The following is a 23,287-nucleotide window of genomic DNA, read 5'->3' as shown; positions in this document are numbered from 1 at the left end:
ACTACAAAATTTTGATATCAAATTACATGGTAGCTTCATGGCATGTGTCTGAAATTGCGCTAAGATAATATAATTTCTCTGGAAATCAGCAATTTGTTTGTCTAGATAAAACTGTCCCATTCATGCCAGTGCAATAATTATTGGATGGCAATTTATTGAAAAAAAAAAATAGTTAAGCAGCATGAGACATAAGAGAAAATCTCCAAATCATTTTATTAATTAACATTAACGATTAACTAACGATGAATTAATAAGTAATTTTGACGACCTCAGTGGCGCAGTGGTAAAGTTCTTGCCACTGAACCGAGTGGTTCCGGTTTCGATCCCCGGTCGGGTCGTGATGGAAAATGATATTTTTCTGATTGGCCTGGGTCTTGGATATTAGTCTATATATGTATTTGTCATAAAATATAGTATCGTTAAGTTAGTATACCATAACACAAGTCTGGAGCTTACTTTGGGGTTAGCTCAATCTGTGTGATTTGTCCTAATTTATTTATATTTATTTATTTATTAACTTTAAAAGTATATACTCTAGAGGAAAAAACAAAGCTTAACAAAATGAAGAATTCGCCAGCATTTTGAGTCATGCCAGCCCTATCGGCACCGGTTTCTGACGCGGTAACTGCAGCTACGTGATTGATAAACGCACGGTCTTGATTGAGACTTAATTCCTCTGTGATTACAGTGTTATCGAGTTCCTGGATTATGACAATATTATGTACATACAAATATACACATAACGTTTGTCTGTATAATGTTATATAGATGCTAGTGGTTGCATATGATTCTGATAAAGCATTGTCTTCAAGTACTGTTGACTAGACTTGGTCTATTGGTCGTTTCGGAGTAGAATGTAGCTTCAATAAATATTATTTTGTTTAATTTTTGCCGTGCTTGTTCCCTAACAAGCAAGTCTTCTAAGTTGTAATAAAATATTTGTTTTTGATGATCTATCATCGCCTCGCGTTTAGTGTAAAATTGCATCCATTGAACTGTTTATTTTACTAGTGATATTGAAGCACTTGTTTACTAGAGCTTACGTCACAAGATATATTTTAACCTCCGACGCAAAAAGAGGGGTGTTATAAGTTTAACGTGTCTGTCTGTGGCATCGTAGCTCCCAAACAGATAACCCGATTTTCTTTTAGTTTTATTGCGTCATAGATAATTTTATCTCAAGTGTTCTTAGCCATGTTTCATGAAAATCGGTTCAGCCGTTCGAAAGTTGTAGCGAAATGAATATTGAAAGTCGGGGTTTTTTTAATTTGTCCAACAAATGAACTTGTTATTGAAATAATTTCGAAAAGGTCAAGTAACAAAACTTGAATTGATTGTTCCACTTTTACATTTTATTAACTATACATATATTTGCTAGAAAACTTTCTGCCTATTACTGTTTAAAGTTTGCTGTATCATTACCTAACTTATAATTATTTTAGTATATATTTAATGCTTCATTTTACTGTAGTAATTATGTGGTTTAATAAACCTATGTCGAAAATATCTTAGTTTTCTTCAATACCTAAGTATGTGGTACAAAATATCTGGAAGGCACTAAGTGTTGCAATTACTACTGCACTATCCACGTTTGAGTATTATAGACGGTAATTCTCGTCACTAAAATTTATCCAGAGACGATTAAAATTAACAAACTGGCTAATTGCATTTCAAAATCTTATGACATTCTGTGGGATTACTGCTTTTATTGCAATCGGCTCAGCAGGCGTAGGATACGATGCTAGAACTGGTAAATTAAAAGCATTAATCTAAGCAGTTTTAATGATTCCACTATATCGTTAATAGCTGTTTGCGCTGTTTCAATGTTATTACGTACTTATAAGTGTAAGTTTACAAACATATAATTAAAATGGTGTAAGTATTGATGGTCATTGTTTCCAAATAAGGATTGTTGTTCTTTTCAATAAATCAAAGTTAGATCAAACTATCGAATCTTGAAAAAATTAACTTTATCCAAAAGTACTCTATCAACTTTACTACATATTCATAATTTCAACAGTTTTATTTTTGCAATTTCAATTGTGACATTTTAAATACGGACATTGTTGCTTATTTGCGTGATCGATATGATACGGTGCGATGATTTATCGATTTAGTATTATTGATCCATGGGTAATATGAAGGATGGTTGACGTTATGATCGATGTAGCAAACTATTGGAAACATGAAATTGTTTGTACAAGATTTTATTCAAATGTCTGCCTTTTTGCGCACGCTACTTGCAAAACAACATTTTCTTCCTGCGAAAATGCTGTGAAATTAAGAATTCAATGGCAATACAACACCATTAACACCACGAATTACGAATTATTGCCAGTACTCTTACTGATTAGTTTGAACCTGGTTTGAACTGTCTTTTCTGGCACTTTGGCCAAATTTGATGACTTCACTGATTTTGCAGTATCTTTTCAGTTAAGCGATATTTTACGGTCTTTTCGTAATGTCTTTACTCACTTGGAAACTCTGATTCTACCTAGACTTCTTTTCAATACGGCGGTAATAGAAGCACTTGGGTAATAATTAATGGCTGTAGGAGTATACCAATTGAGTTTGGAACCAACGGATGTGTCAAGCTAATTCCTTAAAACAACAAATTCTATTAATAGTCAAAAAAATATGCCGTGGCCCGTGGCGTCGTCAAATGATATTCTAAGTAATCCCAGATGAGGTCAGCCTCCTCGTATCTTATCGCCAAATCCGTTCTAATGGCCTGAATTAGACGGAAGTCCAACTGACGTACGGACATCAAGTACAAATTGAATGAATGGACTTGTGTTTTGGCAACGATTCAGAAAGAGCATTGACCTCGGTTGAGATAACCTGCGTCTGCTGTAGACACCAGGGTTACCAATGGATAGTCTCGTAAATAAGATTTTAGAATAAAATTCCTTAACAGGTAACGACAGCCTTTGGCAGAAAAGGTTTATAATTATCGATCCACACTCGTTTTTATTGTCTAAAAAAGATCAATTGAAATACTGTAGTTGCGTCATTTATTGCGTCTAATGTTATTTTTCTTTTCGTATTCATATTACGAAAAATTGCAAAAATTATATTTTCGAAAATGTTTACAATGGCGACAGGCAGTTAACTTTTATTAGTTTAGTTATACTCATATATATAAATTTGCTGATCTTTGATTTTTCAATTCCAAAAACCTAAAAACAATTCAGATAAATTATATGAACAAAAAGCGCCATAAAAATTAATTAAACTTTAATTTATATTGCTACTGAACTTTAACTTTTTCTCTAAGTTAATTAATGTTAAATTGATGATAAGAGATCATTGGCTTCTACCGCCTATTGGTAGCTATATCGTGAAGCACGAGGCTTCAAACCATTTCGTATTAGTAAAGAATACCTGGTGGTTACAGGTATTAAACGCAAAACCTCCTAAAGACTACTTGGGTACATCAAAACAAGCAACATTTATTCTACGACTTTTCGTGATTCGGAGTTGTATTTTTTTTTTCATATAAAAAATACAATCTGATTTGCGATTCTACACATCTTAACTCTATGTAATAGCCAAGCAACACGAGACAGTACAGTAACAGTTATGTAGCGGAATCAAAGAGAAGTTAACGTTTTATAGAAACGACATTAAAACTAAGAAAAGGATTTTTATTTATTTATTACGAAAGTCGTTGAACAAAAGACGTTAGTAGTAGTTACGCGCCTTTGGAGGTTATGCGTTAGATACCAGTAACCCTGTATATACTTAAGTGTAGATAAATAATTTTTTTTTTAATTATTTATTTTGTATTCTTTGTCTCTGTTATATTATTAAGCTATGGCGCAAAGCGCAAAGCCCAGGGACCACATGTAAATAAAGTTTTGGCTGGCCAGCCGCCTAATGTCAATGGAAATCCTATCAGATTTTAAGGCTGGAGACTACATAATGAAATCCTATTCTAAGGAGATAATTCTGGATCTAACGAAATAAATAACTACTTGATATGTAAACTGTTACACATGAAATCTTTTGACGCATGTTTGATGGGATCTTTGATATAAAACCAACTTTTAATAAAGGTCAGCTCATGAACTTTTTTTTATTGAATACCCCCAGCCCTGGCGTCGTCGTGTGAGCGAAACGCGGTTCGGCCTCATTTTTAAAGGTCACTCCATCGCGATCCAGATACCTCGCCACCACTCTGGTTTCCTGACAATTACGGTTTGCATAAACGATAAAACATCAGAATTAGGGCGTGACTCCATTGGAACTGACAGATATATGCCTGGTTCTACAGGGTTCCAACTTTTTTGAGGCTAGTGAGGGGTTTAGTAGAATTTCAGATTTCGCAGTATAATACTGTGATATCGCTCAGTATAATACTGTGATATGTCAGAAAAGTCACTCTCACTTGGGACCAAATTTCAGCTTACATTTACTGTAAGCTGATAAGGATCAAATGTATCGCAAAATAGAGTGAAACATCTAAGTTTACAAACTGTTTTCCCCTAAATATTTAAGAAAGTACTCCAAGTACTTTGTTACTCCAAGGCTTACATATGCTGCAGCCACAGGGGAGGAGACATATCACAGGAGCAATTACTAAGGTTCTGCAAAGACAGATACTTTCAGTTAACAGATCTCCTTTAGGGGTCTCGAGGAATGGGTGAAATTGTCCGAGAATCGGTGGACAGAACACTCATCTGGTCTGGTGCTTGCCCTAGCGTCTCTAAACAGTAAATAATAAAGAATAAAGGCGCGTGTGTAAACATGAAATCAATGTGAAAATCTAAGTGTCAGTGGAGGATCAGCCTTACAGTTCGCATAACGTTAAAACATCATCGTTATTAGTGTACTCTCGTAAAGCATTAATGTGAGGTAAAACAAATTTTATTGGAATCTTTTAGTGATGTTACCGAGTTTCAATTTTATTGTGAGTAAAATACTTAAAGTAACATTCGTGTTAAAAGCTAAAATCACAGGTTCATTTATCGCTTACTAAAACGGCTAAATCGTAATACAAGTTTATTTGTAAAACATTAAGTTAATCGAAATAATATACAATTATTCGAGACACGAGCGAAACTACTTACCGCTGAGCCGAAAGGTGAGCTACACTCGTAGGATAATCGGATAATGATTTAAGTTTTTTTTTTTAGATTTAAGTCTAAGTTCGCGGCGAACAACTAGTTCTATTAAGTACGTTAGTTATTTTGTAAGAAAGCTTTATATTTGTATTTCTGTATCCGAATAAAATATATATCATTTATGTTTTATTTCAGGTTTCAGGTAGGTACTTAAATCAAAAATTTTAGAAGGAGTAAACAAAAAAGAAATCGAGAGAGAACATCGAAAGTAAATTAATGTTATATAATACTCGTATATGTACCACGCCACGAACTGATCTTGTATAAAAGGCTATCATTTTACCAGTATCCCCGTGTACAAATACCATACAAACATCCTCTATGCCAGCCGTCCCAGGTAATCGTGCCCATGAATCTTGCATAGTAATGTCACCAGGTTTTACGCAATTCGCATTCACCGACATCGTCTGGGACTGTTCCTTGACATTTATTATCTATGACACGAGTTTCCTCTAAGGTATGCATAAATCATTACCTTACTCAATGATTATAACGTCTAAATTGTAAATCACGTTAAGTGTATTAACCTCTGTTGGGTCAATTAAAATGTCAGTTGGTGAAATTTTCTGATTTTGATCAATAGTTAATTTATTTATCTTTAAGAGTGAGTTGCACCAGTCAACTTTGATGTTAACTTTAACCCGCGCAGAAAAACGCAAAGTACGTCATTTATTTTACGTCTAAACGTAGGCGGCGCGCAGGTTAAAGTCAACGTCAAAGTTGACTGGCGCAACTCATCGTAAATTTACGGCTTATAGACAAAAATTCACAGAATGATTATAAGGGTTTATAGGTTGATAATAAAAACTAGTAGAAATATCTACTTAGTGTTTTAACTAGTAGTTTGCGCTATTGTAATGTTTGTCGAATGGACTCATGATAAAATCCTAGAGCTTAGTGTAGGCCATTGAGTGTTGTCCATTAAATGTTTAGTAACACTATACCTAGATTCTAGCTGATAACATACTTACAGGCATATTAGAATAGTTAGTTACAGCATATAGCACGAACTCTGAGGATACAATAAAAGAAATATCTAATATCGACTGTATCATCAGACAAAAGCGTAAAGTTTTCTGCACATTCATATAACGTTTTCTGTCGATAACATTGTTTAATTATTAACGTGTTTCATTTATCATATTTTTTTGTAATTTGTTGACACATTAATAAAATTCTCATATGTTTTCACATGCTTTTGCTGACGAAGTTTTGGCTAATACATTTTGACGAAGCGGGTTGCGAAATTCAGAGTTAAACGTAATTTATCGTTTGAACATACCGTATTTAAGCCCATACCAAGTCCTATGGTATGGCTGGTAACGGCTGACCGAGGGCGGAGGCCGTGGCCTCCGGTAATGGGTCACACAGGTCGGCGTGCAGCAGTACAGAAAGAATCTCTTATCCCTGATCTTCTCAGCGGCTTTTAAACGCTCTAACGCAGCCCTGCCGGCACACCGTCGGGGTCCTGACACTTTCGCAGACACCACCACTGTGGTCACGACCACTATCAACGTCCACCAACGCATCACTATTTACATCCATTTGTCATATCTTCAAATCAACTTTTTTGATATCACTTTTATTAAAATGATCTACATTATTCACATCCACTCGTCAATCGTCAACTTTTCTAAAATGTCTATTAAAATTTTTATCAGTATCAATACAAGAATTCACATTTCCTAATATAAGTTCGTATGATAGTACGATATATCGCGATAGGCCGCGAAGGCGCGGCTCGTCCGTTGGGTCATGCGTCCACGCTGCCTGTACAGCGGCGACTGGCGAATGGAGGCCTGGAGCTGACAGACACTCGAGCGAAGAACACAGTCCCGGGACGCTAAAACCTCGCTGTCACAACCAATCATCATTTTAATTAAGCTATTAACCAAGGGTATAAAACTTGAAAACTTGATCTAAATCACGAACTCAATCAAGAAGAATATAGGAACGATCAAAGAGAAACAGCTATTTGTGTTATCTTAAATTCCCAATTATGTGAAATGAAGTGGACTATTATCTTGCAGTGATAATAGAATTTTGGGATGAAGCAGCATTTTATGGTATTCACGGGCAGCGGCACGCGAGTCCACTAATTAGGCTATGCTTGCATCTAGAGATTGCTCCGCCGATAGTGGATGATAAAAACACGCGGGTGGTCGCGACACAAGAGATTTGTAAGTACGCCACGTCACATATCTCATTGCTATCAACATCTTTATGCTGATCTCTTTAAAGGTTACATTTGCATCTAACTTCTTATTTGAAATATCGTCCCGTTTTCCAATTAATAATCTGACTGAGATGGCTATCGTCCAGCGCACGCTTAGCTGTACTACGGATATTATTTCACACGTCCGCTGCCTTTCCAATGCTCCATCGCATTTCAAGTGCACATTTCCGTATTTCTCGTATATCCTTCTTTCTTGGTTTACTGCTTCTATTCATTATAAAACCATTCTTCCATTTTAATAGTAAACTGGATTTAAAGATTGGACATAAGGCCGACATTTCTTTAACTCACTGGGAGATGGAATTACATGGCATGTATTTCATAAGAAAGGACATAAACATGGTATTTGATAAAAGATAAGGGCAGACTAGTTATGCGAGATTAAAATGCAGTTATGGGTCGAGTAACGCATACCAGAGTAATTGAGTAAATAAACACTATGATAACCGTTGGTAATAACACTATTCGCATAGTTTTATATTGTGCAATTGCCACATTAATTAACAAATATCTAATTATGGTAGTATTATATTATATATATAAGTATGAATTAGTCGGTTCAATAAGACCATACATAAAATTTTGAACGAAAAAATCGAAGCAACTTACTGTAATTAGAATAAATCTTTTTGATCTTTTCCATCCATTTTTGATCCAATGATTTAATGATTTAATTCATTTGATCCAATGATTTAATTCAAGTTTTACGAGATTACAATAATTGACACTTGTTAATTATTTACCAAGAAAGAGAATAAAATAAAAGTCGAATAATAATGACACAAAACTTATAACAACACTCGACAAGATATTTGCCGATCTCGTATTGTGAGCGAGCTTGGCATTTAAAGAAAATGTAATTATATTTGTGTCATCAGAATAAAATTCATCATCTTTCGATTCAGTATTTGGTTGTGCGAGCAATTCCTGACAAGCGGGCCGTATATCTGTCCCCACGGCACATTCATCACGGCTCAGATCTGGCTGCGTCACGACGGTGTCAATCAGAAATAGAGCTGGTATATATAGCACTAATAAAACTATTACTGTCCTGTTTACTGTTAGTAGAGTAGTGGTAATAGCTTGTTTTGGACATCAAATAATCCTTGTTAGAGTAATGTCCAAAGATAATTTCAATTTAATAGATTCAATGACAGTTTATATTTATTACAAGTATCAAGAACTTACGTGCGATCTTTAACTAGAGATTAAATTGATATCTATCATAAGAACACCTTCGCCATATATCACTACCCAAAGGAGTTAGTACAATCTTTCAATTGTACTATAAAATGCACTATTCGCCCATGTATGTAAAATTCATACTAATAGAAACCTTCCCCGAGAAATATTGGCTACATATTTTAGAGAATAGCAATAGAATATTTAGCTATAACTATGTCGTATGATCAATTAATATCTTACACATGTAGGATTTTGAAATATACTTTAGCACGTATAATAAAAGAATTAGTATAAGTTGAGCAATATTATACCACAACTGAATGATCACATAGATGTAACTGAACTGTAAAAAACAATGAATTGCGACAGCTTCTGATAAGACAATGGGGCCAAGAATTCGCCGCAGAGCCAGTGAAGCGCAAGCCTAATGATGTATTCCAAATGAGGCATATCGCTAGCAGTCGCGAAGTGTACTGCAAACGTATAAAATGTGTAAATCTAACGGCCTAGGTCGTGACTGGCGAATAAAGCAGGAACAATGACTCACTGGCTTACATCTGATCGCAGAGGTTTGGACAAACATTCGTCTCAATATTGAGATGAAAAGTTGAAAATTAAATGATCGATTTTTTTTTATATAAGCAGCATATCAGACGCTACTTACAGTTATCAAACTTCTTTCATTTAGATTTTATTTCATATATTACCTACGCGTGACTGATACACCCCTAGAATATTTGAGAGAAAATACGTTAATAAGAAACTAAATTTCTATTCTTTTCATGACCACGAGCAATCAAAATTGACAAAGTCTGAGTAGAATTTGCCTGGAATACGTGTAAATTCTTAAGAATTAACAAAACACATTAGCCTATTTCACATCAAAAAGAAAACAAATGTACAAACACAAACATTTGAACAAACCCTGGTGCAAACTTCAGTGCATCAGATAAGATCTCAGTAGCTGCAGGAAACATCGACAAGGCAGCCAATACTGTCTATTTCCAAGAACTGATTGGTGATAATAATGAACAACATGCTCTACTTTATGGTTCCGAAATAGACGATCAAAGGAGACTTTGTCTAGATATAATTCATAAATAACCGATTCTAGCAAAGACATTTTGACGACCTCGGTGGCGCAGCGGTACAGTGCTCGCCTCTGAACCGAGAGGTCCCGGGTTCGATCCCCGGTCGGGTCATGATGGAAAATGATCTTTTTCTGAGTGGCCCGGGTCTTGGATGTTTATCTATATATGTATTTATTATAAAATCTAGTATCGTTGAGTTAGTATCCCATAACGCAACTTACAACGCTCGAACTTACTTTGGAGCTAGCTCAACCTGTGTGATTTATCCTAATATATTTATTTATATATTCATGAAAAATTGGGGATTGGCTTTTATTTAGCCAAGAAACATTTTATTTTGACAAGAAAACTTTAAGAATTAAGTAAGTACGTATACTATAAATAAACTAACAAGATTAAGATTTTATGTACTTTGTAAACCTGTTTATTGCACGAAGAAAACAAGCAGTAAAATATAAAAAGAGACGTATATTACATACGCATTTTATAGTAATCGATTGGTGCTTTAATATTATTTCCTGATACGAAATCAGCAAATACCAAAATGGAGACTTTCAAAATAGAAGACATTCGTGTGTATAACATTAGTAACCGGCTTTGCACGGTGTGGTATAAAAGTTCGGGAATAGATTGTTTAAAATTTAGACTACCTGTTTACCTATTTGGACTCTAAATACTATTGTGAGTTTTAGTGTATACTCGAACTAAAGAGTAACAACATACTGCCTCTGCAATTAAACACAAATTTCCAATGCTTCATAAAATGCACGATGAAATTTTCGTTTACAACTGTAACAACAAGTCATGGATCATAATATACCCATTCTATACAACGTAGAGTTTCAACTACTGCCTGTGTAAGTATTCGTTAACTATTTACAAGCCCGGCGAGCTCATTGTGGGGATTCATGAGGCCTCAGATTAGATTGCCGCTCTGGACCGCACCCACCAGACGTTATTGTGTGCACTTTGCTTTGCAAATTACCTATTTTTTGCTTTATTTTTTGTGCGTACACGTTTACAAATTGTAAAAATAATCTCATTTGTTCTTTTGGCTTTTAAAATTTGTCAAATTCCTTTTCAAAAACTGTACATATCAGTTGTGATTTTGAGTATCTGTGTGCACATGTAATTGGAATACAATCTATTGTGCTCTTTAATTATTGTTATATTTATGGATCATGTAAATGTATAATCTTATATGTATATCCGTGTTCTGTGCAAATGAAATCACAGACACAGAACGTGATTAGTCTCGGTTTGTGTCACACGGAAAATGATCTGAGTAAATCCGACCGCGTCGCGCCGTCTACCCTGTCTGTCTGTGCGTTGAATTAATGGCGACACTTGTTGCTCGAGACTAGTATATTTACGAGATCGTGTGGAAAAAACGAGAACGTTGAAAATAATCCCACAGGGATATGTCTGGTGATACGTTTGGTAAAATGATTCTTTTATTTAGAGTGTGTAGGTACTGTAAACTGTTTTCATTTAAAACATATCTTGTTGTATGAATGAACATATTGAACATGAGTTTATAAAGAAATTGCGCACCGGCCCGACTCCGCACGATATCTATAATCCTTTGGGGCTAAATTGTCTGCATAACAGCGAATAAAGTAAATAAAAATCCGTAGTGAGAGTGTCAAAGAAGAAAGCTTATAAACAGACACACGCGGAGGGCAACTTTGTTTTATACTATGAAATGATAGTGATATATAGATGATATTTGTAGGAACGTGTCACCATTACTGTACGAGGAAGACAGCTCCAAGACTCCCAAGTTTACGTTGAGGTTTGTTGACTTATTGATGAAATCAAAATTCACAAGTAGTGGCAGTTTTTAATGGTTTTATCATACGTGTACAATCGTACATATCACACATGTTGTATTTCAAAATTAGTGTCAGTTTGCTAGATTTCCTGTGTGAAGTTCTCATCAAACGTTTTCTCCAGTTTATAGCTCTTTCACTTGGTGGACTTATACAAGAAGCTGGCACATTTTACGATTTTCCTTTGCTCCCTAATCATCTAGAGGTGAGATATAAAATCCTTATTACAATGAATATATGTTTTGTTAATTCTTATAAGAGGAGACAGCAGTACGCCACGACGACCTGTCCTGAATGTGTTCACAGAAACAAAGACAGAAATGAATAAGTAGTTATTTCAATCGTACTACTGAGCTATTGCTTGATGTACCAATTGATGGACAGTGGACTGGAACCGCAGTGTGGAGATAACACTGGTTTATTTTTGCTCATTTAGGATGCGTTGCACCAGTCAACTTTGGCGTTAACATTGACCTGTGCAGACTAATGCAATGTAGGTACGCCATTTTTAACCTGCGGCGTAATTTAGATAAAATGGCGTACTATGCGCGGGTGAATGTTTAGGTCAAAATTTACTGGTGCAATCCACTCTTAGTGTCAATTGGTCAGTATTAAACGTAGATTTCAATCTTTTTAAGAATCTATCGATGGTTTCAACATTTCCAGGTTTACCCCGGTAAGGCGCGAAAAGGGATAAGATGTGTTTGAAGACATCAAAGGCCCTTTGAAATGTCAAAGCAATAAACAACATCGCAAGGTGTAACAGTTTTTCCACGACGTTTCGTAAGAGCATAAAACGCTGACCGTGCAGAAATCAAGTTACTATTAAATATAATAAAATGGTTATATTAATTTAAGCATATAAGAAATATATTTTAATAAATAATGGCATAGTAGAGGAGCATCTAGCCCCAGCAGTGGCCTGATAAACTAGGTAATTGAGTTTTCTATTTATTAATAATCTTGATCTTGCTATTGCTATGTGCATCTAGCAATTCAATGAAAAATATCATTTTCCATCTTGGACGGGGATCGAACCTGTGACTTTCACAGACAGTCCGGACGCCTAACTGTACGATGAGCAGTAGTGATGACCATTAGACCACAGAGGACGCCAAAAACAGAAACAAAAACTAAAGTCTGCCATTTGTACATGTTTCTATAAATTTGTGTAGTACGGAAAGGATTCAAAAGTTAATCATAAGAGAATACTTAATGGAAGGTTGTATACAGTTTGGTCACGCTGTCTGATTTGACACGCTTACCTACACAGACTACTAACAACTAAGTTATGATCTAGTTTTCTTTTCGTACTTCCACTAATCTGTATAGAAGCTAACCAATACTTTTGATGCGAGATTACCGACTGTCGAATCTCCGCGCTGTTCGCACAAGCTAGAGCAGAAAATAAACAGTGTTTAAATCGTTCAAACAATCTTTACACTGTTGAGCAAACGGGGATACTGCTCTGACTTGTATTAGTATAACACAAGCAATCAATCATATCTCTATTCGGATGGAATATGATCCTTATAGGTTACGCGCCTCGGAATAGGGTCACTCCATATCATCCTATGTCATACGACTAAGGTAAAAGGTAACAAAGGCATTCAAAGAGAGTTGATGTCAGGCGTTCATCAGAGCCCAGTCTTTAAATTTATAGGGACAATTTTTTACCCTGACTCCGGGCTTCATATCGGCGAATGAAACACTAGGTGATAAAAGGAACTTACTCTTCTTGAAATAGGTACTAAAACGTTCAAATCCATTAACTAATAATGTACATACACCATCGCCAATGATAGTCGAGCAGCCAATCAAAGTACATTACTGATTTTTGCTTATCGACGCGTTGATACAAAACGCACATTAAAAGTATTTAAATCTGGCCTCAAGAATGCTTTTCGAAAAAGAACAACAACGCGTGGATACAATCAATAGTTTCGTGAAATATAAAAAAAATATTATACAATGTGTCTGTCTAGCATCTAGTCTATGCTCTTAAGTGTACGGTATAAATAGCATGCGTTTATTCAGCAAGATGCAGATGCACTGCGCTGCGGTGGGTCAATGCAGCCGAAACCAAACATGTCATGCCGGCTTTACACTATCGGCAGACACTTCGCCGATCTTTGGCGGGTCTCATATATTGGTTGTTATTTTAGCTGGTTATTTTAGGTAAAAAAAAGTTTTGCACGTTACATTGTATCGTACATTACGTAGTTTCTATGTGAGATTTATTTTATACGCAAAGAAAACCCAGCAATATATTTCGAAACCGCTGAAGTATATTACGTATAGTCGGCATAACATGTGGTGTACCGACAAAAAAATAGGTACTTATGGTGTTATATCAAGGTGCTTAATAGAGGTCGCCACTTGCGAAATTTTTGTATACGTTATTTGATTACATAATCAATCATGATGCAATAAAGAGCATTGTAAAATAGAAAATCCTTACGGAAATAAGAACACTAGGGTTCTTGATTATAGCCGATGAAATAAGGAGAAAATACTCTTTGACAAAGTTTTAAAACTCGCCTCCTTAAGGCCAAGGGATCATATGTGAAATTTATACCAGCGATAAATTGATTTACACAGTGTAAACGCAAACCCGTCGGGCATTATAATATAATTGCCGATTATAATTTATGATGGAAACATTTGCCGCGCAATCTCGCGTAATGCCGCGAAATTGGCGCCTGGCTTGAGAAGACAGTGACGTCATAATTTAAAGGACCCTTCACACATTGCCGTGATATATATTATATTTATGTCTAATATTATATATACTTTGAGACGAAGCCTTCTGCCAAACAGCAGAGAAAAATTTATGGCGTTAATCGTTTGGGTTACCCTAAAAAAACTAAAAAAGGAAAGGCCGCGCATATGAAATCGTAAAAACATTTACAATGAGAGGATATTAATGATCTGCTTGTGAATGATTTTGGAATAGGCTAGGTATCATGTAAGTAGTAATAGTGTAAGAAAGTTGTGATATAAGAAACTTTGTCTTTTGACAGCGCTCCGGAACAATCGTTCTATTTTCTCCATCGGTCTAATTGATAGCATCGAGGTAACAATCAACCTGGATATATCCCTTTCCTTTATTCAAATCTCTATAAGTACTTTAAATAAAAAGATAAATAAGGGTGCCGTGAGTAGGACCGTTTCAACATCTGCGAACTTATGTGGCTAAAAACTTTGACAACTAATACCAAGTTACCATATTTGAAATGCGCAATTGCAATCTCCTAACAAAAACGTAGTGTGAAATATCCTTTACCCATTAGAATCATCCCGGGTGGTAAACGACATCAAATTTCATGCCAATTTTCTTCAATACATTGATGTCCGCATAAACACATTCGCTTTATTATTTGATAGTTATGCAGCAGTGTACGCGGTGGGATGAAATAGCCGCGGGTGGGGATACGCAGGATATGCGGTGGGTCTTCAATAGAGACGGAGGATTGGTAAATAACGGGAAGGTGAAAATGCGAAAGAGTTTAGGGTAAAAGTTATACCCAAGCATGTTCAAACTATATAATGACTATAAATATTAATTACAATTTATTTTATATATATTGGTAATATGTATAGAAGTAAAAAATCGTATTTTTTTAGGGCCGGTAATTTTTAATTGTAGAAAAGTTATTGCCCTCTGGACCGCCTATCATAGCTTATCAATGTTTGACAGGTCATTACATATATATATATATATATATATATATATATATATATATTTATTCCAAATTTCATTTCATCGCAATTCGTCTATGGTAATTCATGACAGACAGATTTTCACATATATATATATATATATATATATATATATATATATATATATATATATATATATATATATATATATATATATATATATATATATATATATATATATATATATATATATATATATATATATATATATATATAGTCTAGGGGAATGCATGGCAGACAGATTTTCACATTTATAATAATACTATGAACAATTTTTTTTTTAATTTAGTGCCTGAACACTTACATAAATACTTGATCAACAAAACACCAAGATACCAAATATTTTTACCCGGGCAACCGCCCGTCCCTATCGTATAGTCGTATAGTTTGCAAATTAAGGGCCAACACACATTGGCAAATTGCAGAGCGCGGACTGCCTTAGGTGATCCGGCGTTTGAGATACAGTGAAGAATGTTATGAAAGACTGATTGTTTTCTAGAACAAACAGTTCAGACCTTTTGTTTTTTACTTAAAGCAAGAAAGGAAAAATTAATTTGGTAGTGCGTACAGAAAGTTATGTCGATTGTAAATTTAGATCAGGATTTCTATTGAGCGTTAGATATAGCACAACGTCCGGATGCAGCTTTTTAAATGATATATTCCAGCTTTGTGTAGCTTTGATGTCATTTTAAATCAAATTGAATGAAATTTCATTTTCGTAGAAGTATTCTCGATTCCTTCCTTATCCTTCTTTCATAATGCAGGCTTCGGCTTTCACTATCGCGGTGCAGTTTGACGAACTTTGCAGATTCGGTATACATTGTTGGGCTTTCATTGCGTCAAATAAACTCTCTTATACAAGCTACGCAATGTTCATGCATAGGGGTGGGCATCTGCGTTCATCGATATCGTGTAACCGGAACCATCAGAATAAACTAAATCCTGAAAACGGCCAACGCCGCACTAAGTATAACTGACCTGCGCAGCCGCCAGCGCCGAGGCCGTAGTGTCCGGAGAGACAGCGGTCGCAGCGCGGCGGCGCAGCGCCGGCCGCGCACGCGCACGCGCCGGAGCGGGGCTCGCACGAGTTGTTGTGCGCCGCCACGCCGCAGCGGCAGGCTGGGCAGCCTTCCTCTACGCCTGTTGGTATCAAATTATACTTCTTCCTTATTTATGGTTAGACTTACTATAATGCCTGTATATTCGTCGAAATATCACTAATTTAGCATAGGTATATTGCATGTTTTTCATTGCAGTAAATATAAAGTTCTCATACAAATACATGTTCACGTATTTGACTGAGTGTTATTGCAGAAATGAAACTCGAACTGTAGTAGAAAATCAGACTATATTTTGATGCATTTACACGGCTATTTATTACCAAAATTAATTAAACCATTTAATCCGTATACTATTATAATCAAGCGCCAGGGCCGCTGCATAAATGTTTGTAGAAATGTCGCTACAGTGTGTAGCAGGCATAAAGGTTGTCGTAAAAGGCGATTAAAGGACACAGACTCGGCAGCTGATAGGAAACTATATAAATAGGCGATTACCTCCGTGTCCGTCAGCACAGTGGTCGCAGACCCGGCCAGCCCAGCCCTCCCTGCAGGCGCAGTGGCCGGTGGCGGCGTCGCACGCGGCCGCCAGAGCGCCCGCGCCGCAGCCGCACGCCTCGCAAGCGGAGCCCGCGCCGCGCCATCCTTCTGGCCCGAACCAGTAGCCTTCCTGGGTACGATATCCGATTTAAAAGGGTAGTTGCCATCAAATCAGATATTATTTGCCGTGTCGAAAACAAATAAATATTATGGGGTTAGTATGACAGTGGGCACAAGTGACGTCACAAATATTGCTGTCAAAAAGAGTTTCAATTATCCTTTAATGAGAACAAAAACACTAAAATTATAATAATAATATGCACATATGTAAAAAGCGGCTATATTAAACACGTGTAGGATTGTCCGCAAATTTTTTCAGCTCGAGTCCAGTAATACAAATAGTCCCCCATAATAATTACGTTAGCACTTGGTAACCACACCCGTGCTCTCATATAATTCTACCAGGCTTCGCCTGAGCTCAATTAGTGAGAAAAGTAAAATTATAATAATATATTTTGACGACCTCGGTGGCGCAGTGGTAAGGTTCTAGCGACTGAACCGAGAGGTCCCGGGTTCGATCCCCGGTCGGGTCATGATGGAAAATGATCTTTTTCTGATTGTCCCGGGTCTTGGATGTTTATCTATATATGTATTTGTTATAAAATATAGTATCGTTGAGTTAGTATCCCATAACACAAGTCTCGAACTTACTTTGGGGCTAGCTCAATCTGTGTGATTTGTCCTAATATATTTATTTATTTATTATTTATTTATTTTTATATCATAGTATAATATTAATGCACGTAAATATAGTACCTTGCACTGGTCACATCTAGCGCCTTCAGTGTTCTCCGGACAGGTCAGACATAGTCCTGTATCCCTGTCGCAAGGGGCGCCGGCGCAGTCACACTTTTGGCAACTACTACCCTCCGTGGTTGGGGAGCCCCAGTAGCCGAAGTCACAACTGCGAAAGCATATCGATGAATAGATTAATTTCATATATTCATTGATTGATTAGCGCAGACGCCATAGCCCAATTGTTCCACTTCCTGTACTATGAAGAACCTCTGTGAGAGGCTAACTAGTTGTTCGCCGCGAAGTTTGGACCTCGCGAACACAATAATGTTTTCAAAAACTACTTAATCGATTTTGAAGCCCTATGAACTTAAAAAATCTATTGACAGATCCTATATACCTTTTAAACGTGTTATAAACAAACATACATACATACATATAAAAAATGTATTTTTGCCCCAAGTAGAATGTTAGAGTTCGCTCGCTCGGTCAATGACAAAGCGTCTAAAAGTAGTCACATACTGGTGCCACATCATAGCCTTGACGATTTGAAAAATAGAAGCTGTAATAGAAAAGACATACAATGAACGCAACCGTTATTTGTTCGTTTTGTAATGCCCTTCAAAATAGGACTTTGGATTACAAATTCCTAAATGATTGGTTTCTTCTTCTTCTGAGAGAGGCAGAATAATAACTATGGCAGTAGACCCTATGCCACAAACCGAGCTACGCTTATTACATCCGTTGTATTCCAGTCGTCCATAGGTTGCAGTGACCACTTTGGTATGTATATTCTGGCATGATAGGGACCAACATTGTTCAAATGACTTTTTTCGGTATTTCTTCTCAGCAGTGGTCGTTCCGGAATGCCAGTAGTTTGTAGCTTTTGAGAAATTACTATATAAAATTTGATATGAAAAAGTTCAAATTTCTGAATAAATGATTTGATTTTCATTTGGTGTTTTCAATGAGTTCCAGTGAAGGGAAACATCGTGAGGAGACCTGCACACTGGTTGACAGCAGCGTTAGCAATAAGGAACGACATATTCGCGTTCGCGCTTACAGCTCGCAGTGGTCGCCGGTGTAGCCGTCGGGGCACTGCGTGCACACGTAGTCGTCGCCGCGCGCGGCCGCGAGCGCGCAGTTGGGGCTGAAGTTGTTGCTGCGCGCGCGCAGCGGGCACGCGCACGGCTTGCACGCGCCCTGCGCGTCCAATCCAATCCATCAACGTACAATTTTTGTTTACAAGTGAACACTTGTATAGCGGCGTTGTGCACTTTTTGTGATAAGTAAAATATATTAAACTTATTCGTGAGACGTGAAAAATGCACAACGTTACATTCAAGTTTTCACTTCTGCCGGCACTCGCGGAGTGCAACCAGTTTTTTTTGTGTCCTCGCCACTAGATGGCGCTAGGTCCAAATTAATTCTATGGTTAATATTAGTTATGATTTTGTTTTCTTTATGAATCCTAGTTTGAATGAAACTCGGTCATACACATCGAGTCTTCTTTCATTCATAGTGCTTTGCGCGTATATGTCTATTCAGTACTTCGAAGATTGTGAAAAACAATATGAATTAAGTGCATTTACATTTGTACACCAAAATACAGGTTAAAAAGATCTGATCACCAATAATGATTATCTATCAAAAACAGTTAGGTTTTAATAATATCATTTACGTACTTATTTATATAGGGTTACCTGCAAAAAAATGGGAAGATATAAAACCCAAATATATCTATTAAGCGGGAGACTGATTATGTATGTGTTAAAAAAGGTAAGATTTTTACCTTTACAGGATTGCCGTAGTGTCCCGGCAAACACCGCTCACAATGCGGTCCCGTGGTGTTGTGTTGACACGGGCCACACGGACCATCGACTGTTGACAAATGACATAGTTATTGTGTGTGTTATATATGCGTGAATTGAATACATAAAGGGTGAAACTTGTGAGATGTTATGAGTTATTTACAACAAAATTTAATTTGTATCTTGGTAGATTTCATTATATCATTATTTTTAAAGAACTTTTGAAATAAATGTACCTATATCAAATTGGCTAAAATTTTTGGTTGGCAATAAATAAAACTAGGTAGTGGTAATTGAATTAAATTATATTGTCTTTTCTAAAATAACAATGAATTTATCAATTATCACACATAAGCAATCGGCGGGAATATAAATATCTATCATTCTGTTAAAAAATATTGAAATCTGGAATAACAGAAAAATTATCTTTTTTATCGGTGGGCAGCAAAACATTAGTTAGTAATGGGCGAGTAGTGATCGTGTAGTGACTGATGGTGACAGCAAACTGACTAGAGTCGCAGTGCGCGTGCCCGTTGCAGGCGCAGGGCAGACATTGGCCGGCCAGCGCCACAGCGCCCCACGCGCAGCCTTCGCAGTGTGCGCCTGTGTGCGTGCTGGGGCACGAGCAGCGCTCGCGCTCTACTGCCTGCTGCGGCTGCTGCACGCGCACGCTCTCCAGCCGCACCTGACACCACAAAACAGACAAACACAACTGAACAACTTGAGCTCATTGTAATATCACTGAGCCAGAGAAGAGAAGTAAATTTGCTTAAAACTAACGTAAACACGACTTTTCTGTCGTTAATCTTATTGTTAATTGTATAATGTAATATATTTAATTGATTTTAACATGAACGTGAAGACGCAGTGTTAAACTAATAGTACAACAATACAGTGATTAGAATATTTTCCCGAGCAGTGAGCAGTGAGCAGTGAGACACCTCGTCCTGGTCGTAATGGAAGTGCGCGCGCAGCATGAGCGCGCGCAGATCGCGCAGCACGTCCAGCAGCAGCGCACGCGGCGCATGCGCACGCGCGTCCGCGCGTCGCCACATGTGCTCCAGCAGCTGCGTCGTCAGCGTCACTGCGCCCGCGCCCGCTGTCTCGTGCGACGTCTCCGCAGAGTACAGCTTGGTGCCGTCTGTTGGGAAACAAACGCTCACGGGAATTATGACGTCTACTTGCTTGTAGATGGTGGATCTATCTTTCTATATACAAATCGGTCATCAAACTCTTTATTCATTAACACTAAACTAGTCTAAACTTCAACCACAGCCATCATCTAAGTCATAAGCGAAGAGTATTTTATATTTATTTTTGGAAGCAATGCCCTTAATTATTTCAAAGTTTAGAATAGTCTAAAGACACTTTTTATTTGGAAATTCCCACAGGAAAAGAGCTTTGGTCCACAACTAGTAATAAAGCTACAAAGAGGTAGGTAGTAATCAATGCAATTAAATATGTTAAATATATGTGGAATCTCTACTATGAATACTGTATTATGGCATAATGATTTTTAACTATAACGATCTTACACAAAACTAACTGAATTAATCATGAAAACTTAAAAGTTAATCATGCCACATTCATGCCTTCAACCTATTACGCCACCAAAGAACAATAGGACAAAAACAAAGGATCCCTTTATATAAGTTCTTATTTTACCTTTTACAAATGATATGTTTGTGAATGATAGGTATATATATGCAATGTCCCTGAGCACTGAGCACTGAGCACTGAGCACTGAGCACTGAGCACTGAGCACTGAGCACTGACCCGCAGCGACGAGGATGAAGTCGGGCGCGCGCGTGGGCGCGCCCTCGGTGTCCCCGCGCACCACGCTCCAGAACACGCGCGCGCGCAGCTCGTGGCCGTAGCGCGAAAGCTGCTGTCCGCTCCACCACGAGCTGTACCAGTAGAAGTGCTCCCAGCCTTCTACCTGTGCAGTGTCACAGTGTCTTATGCATATGTATCCCATAACACAAGTCTCGAACTTACTTTGGGGCTAGCTCAATCTATTTCATTTGTCCTAATAAAACAAAAGCTTTCACCCACGAATTCGCCCGCGTGGATTCCCCAATGAAATTGTTTGGGACCCTAATCATAACAATTTTATCAAACCATATCCATGCAAAATTTCAAGAAGATTGGTTTATGCCAGGTAAATCGTGAACAGATAACAAACTTACTTTCGCTTTTATAATATTACTAGGTCATTCCCACGGCTTTGCCCGCGTTAAATTTCCAGGATGAAAGGTACCCTATGAACTGGTATACACTTCAAACTACATATATACAAAATTTCCATAACATTGATTGAGTAGATAGAGCGTGAAGAGGTAACAAACAAACTTTGAAGATTAGAATTATGAATATATTACCTCATAACTGACGATGTACGGCTTCCCCTGCTCGTCGACAGAAGACTCCAGCGTTTGGTTCTCTTGAGCGTCGCGCACCAGCCACGCTTCTCCCAGAGGAAATATTATCTGAAACGTGACAATATCTGGTATAGTGATATCAGATCAGAGTTTATCTGGTGTGCTGTGGTCTGGGATGTCGGAAACCAGGCTATGAGCATTCAAAAAAATAACGAAGCGCTTTAAGGGTGGTAATAATGCCCTTGCAATTCTCTATCTCGTATTGGCGGGATTTTTTTTTTATTTTTGCCAGAAACACAAGTCCTTCTTCCACAAGCTCATAAGTTTCTGGAAAAAACTATGCCCCTGATTCATATTGAGAAGAATGTCAAAAATTGAGACTTGATTTGGCTTTTAGCTTATGTTGTTCGCATTGTTAGCATTGTTAGTACTTATTTTTCAAAGAGAACCAATTATATGGTAGGTTTTACTGTTTTAGTGATCTGCAGAATATAAGCGGTTTCGGTGTTATAAAAATTACTATATAATTAAAGATAAAATTATAGAATACTAGCTACGCTTCGGGGCTTCGCCTCCATGGGAACTTCGTAATAAAAAGTACCCTATCTGTTATCCAGATGATATTCTTCAGAATAGTGCACTCACATCAGACAGAGCAGGGCGCGGGCCGAGGTCGAGCGCGCAGACGCGCGCCGCGCGCGAGCAGTAGCAGCGCGCGCAGCCCTCCGCGCGCGCGGCGCTCAGTCCGAAGTGTTCCGGCGCGCACGTGTCGCAGCGGTCACCTATCACGTTTTTCTGGAATTCATACCCCACATTTACACTCAGCCTTCATGTTCTTATTCTCTCTCTCTCTCTCTTCTTTATTTATCGATAAATTTTACAAATTGACAGATTAATAAACGAATTGCTGTAGTCAGGTAATAAAACGCAACGTGGCACGTTCTATTTTGATCGAATTGCGGCGGCAACGAGCGAGAATGTAAACACTCGCTCGTGCCCGCGCTGCCCGCGCCTGACTTCCACTGGGTGCTCACTTCCCTGAGTGTAAATGTGGCAATATGGTTTTGCAGGTCTTTAGGCTAAGTCATAGTTTTTAGACTAGATACACTAGCCTACACTAGTGCAGTGTTGTCCCATATGCACATATGAAAAAAGTTTTTGAATTAAATTTAACTAGTTGTTCGCCGCGCACTTAGTTAGACCTCGCGAACGCAATAAATTTTGATGAGTTTTTACAAAATTGTGAATAAATATTTAAAAAAAGATTTAACCGATTTCGATACCCCGCGAACATAAAATTTCTAATGACAGATCTTACATACCTTTTCAATTTCATTAAAATCATACCAACGGTTCGAAAGTTATCGCTTTACAAACAATTAAACGTACAAACAATAAATGTATACTCCAATAATGTACAAACAAAACAAAAAAATATTTTTGCCCCAAGTACTAATATTACGGCAGCTCAAAGAAGAAACATAAGAAATCAAACCCTGGGCATCAATC

At 37.3% G+C, this 23,287-nt stretch overlaps 1 protein-coding gene across 3 annotated transcripts in view; it reads right to left on the bottom strand.

Moving 5' to 3' along the window:
- Window positions 1-23,287, bottom strand: part of wb (wing blister) — a 138,744-nt gene that overhangs the window by 57,267 nt on the left and 58,190 nt on the right. For all 3 annotated transcript variants that reach the window (XM_053750016.2, XM_053750026.2, XM_053750034.2), the window contains exons 10-19: window positions 22,424-22,573; window positions 21,779-21,886; window positions 21,174-21,336; window positions 20,339-20,538; window positions 19,908-20,082; window positions 19,379-19,467; window positions 18,650-18,789; window positions 17,608-17,755; window positions 16,750-16,921; window positions 16,172-16,333 (exon numbers count right to left, since the gene is read on the bottom strand). In XM_053750016.2, coding sequence (XP_053605991.1) covers window positions 16,172-16,333; window positions 16,750-16,921; window positions 17,608-17,755; window positions 18,650-18,789; window positions 19,379-19,467; window positions 19,908-20,082; window positions 20,339-20,538; window positions 21,174-21,336; window positions 21,779-21,886; window positions 22,424-22,573 — 1,507 coding nt within the window. The remainder of the gene's footprint in view (window positions 1-16,171; window positions 16,334-16,749; window positions 16,922-17,607; window positions 17,756-18,649; window positions 18,790-19,378; window positions 19,468-19,907; window positions 20,083-20,338; window positions 20,539-21,173; window positions 21,337-21,778; window positions 21,887-22,423; window positions 22,574-23,287) is intronic.

This window comes from Plodia interpunctella, chromosome 1, assembly GCF_027563975.2.
Source record: "Plodia interpunctella isolate USDA-ARS_2022_Savannah chromosome 1, ilPloInte3.2, whole genome shotgun sequence".
NCBI classification, from domain to species: domain Eukaryota; kingdom Metazoa; phylum Arthropoda; class Insecta; order Lepidoptera; family Pyralidae; genus Plodia; species Plodia interpunctella.
This window is presented reverse-complemented; position numbering and strand designations above follow the sequence as displayed.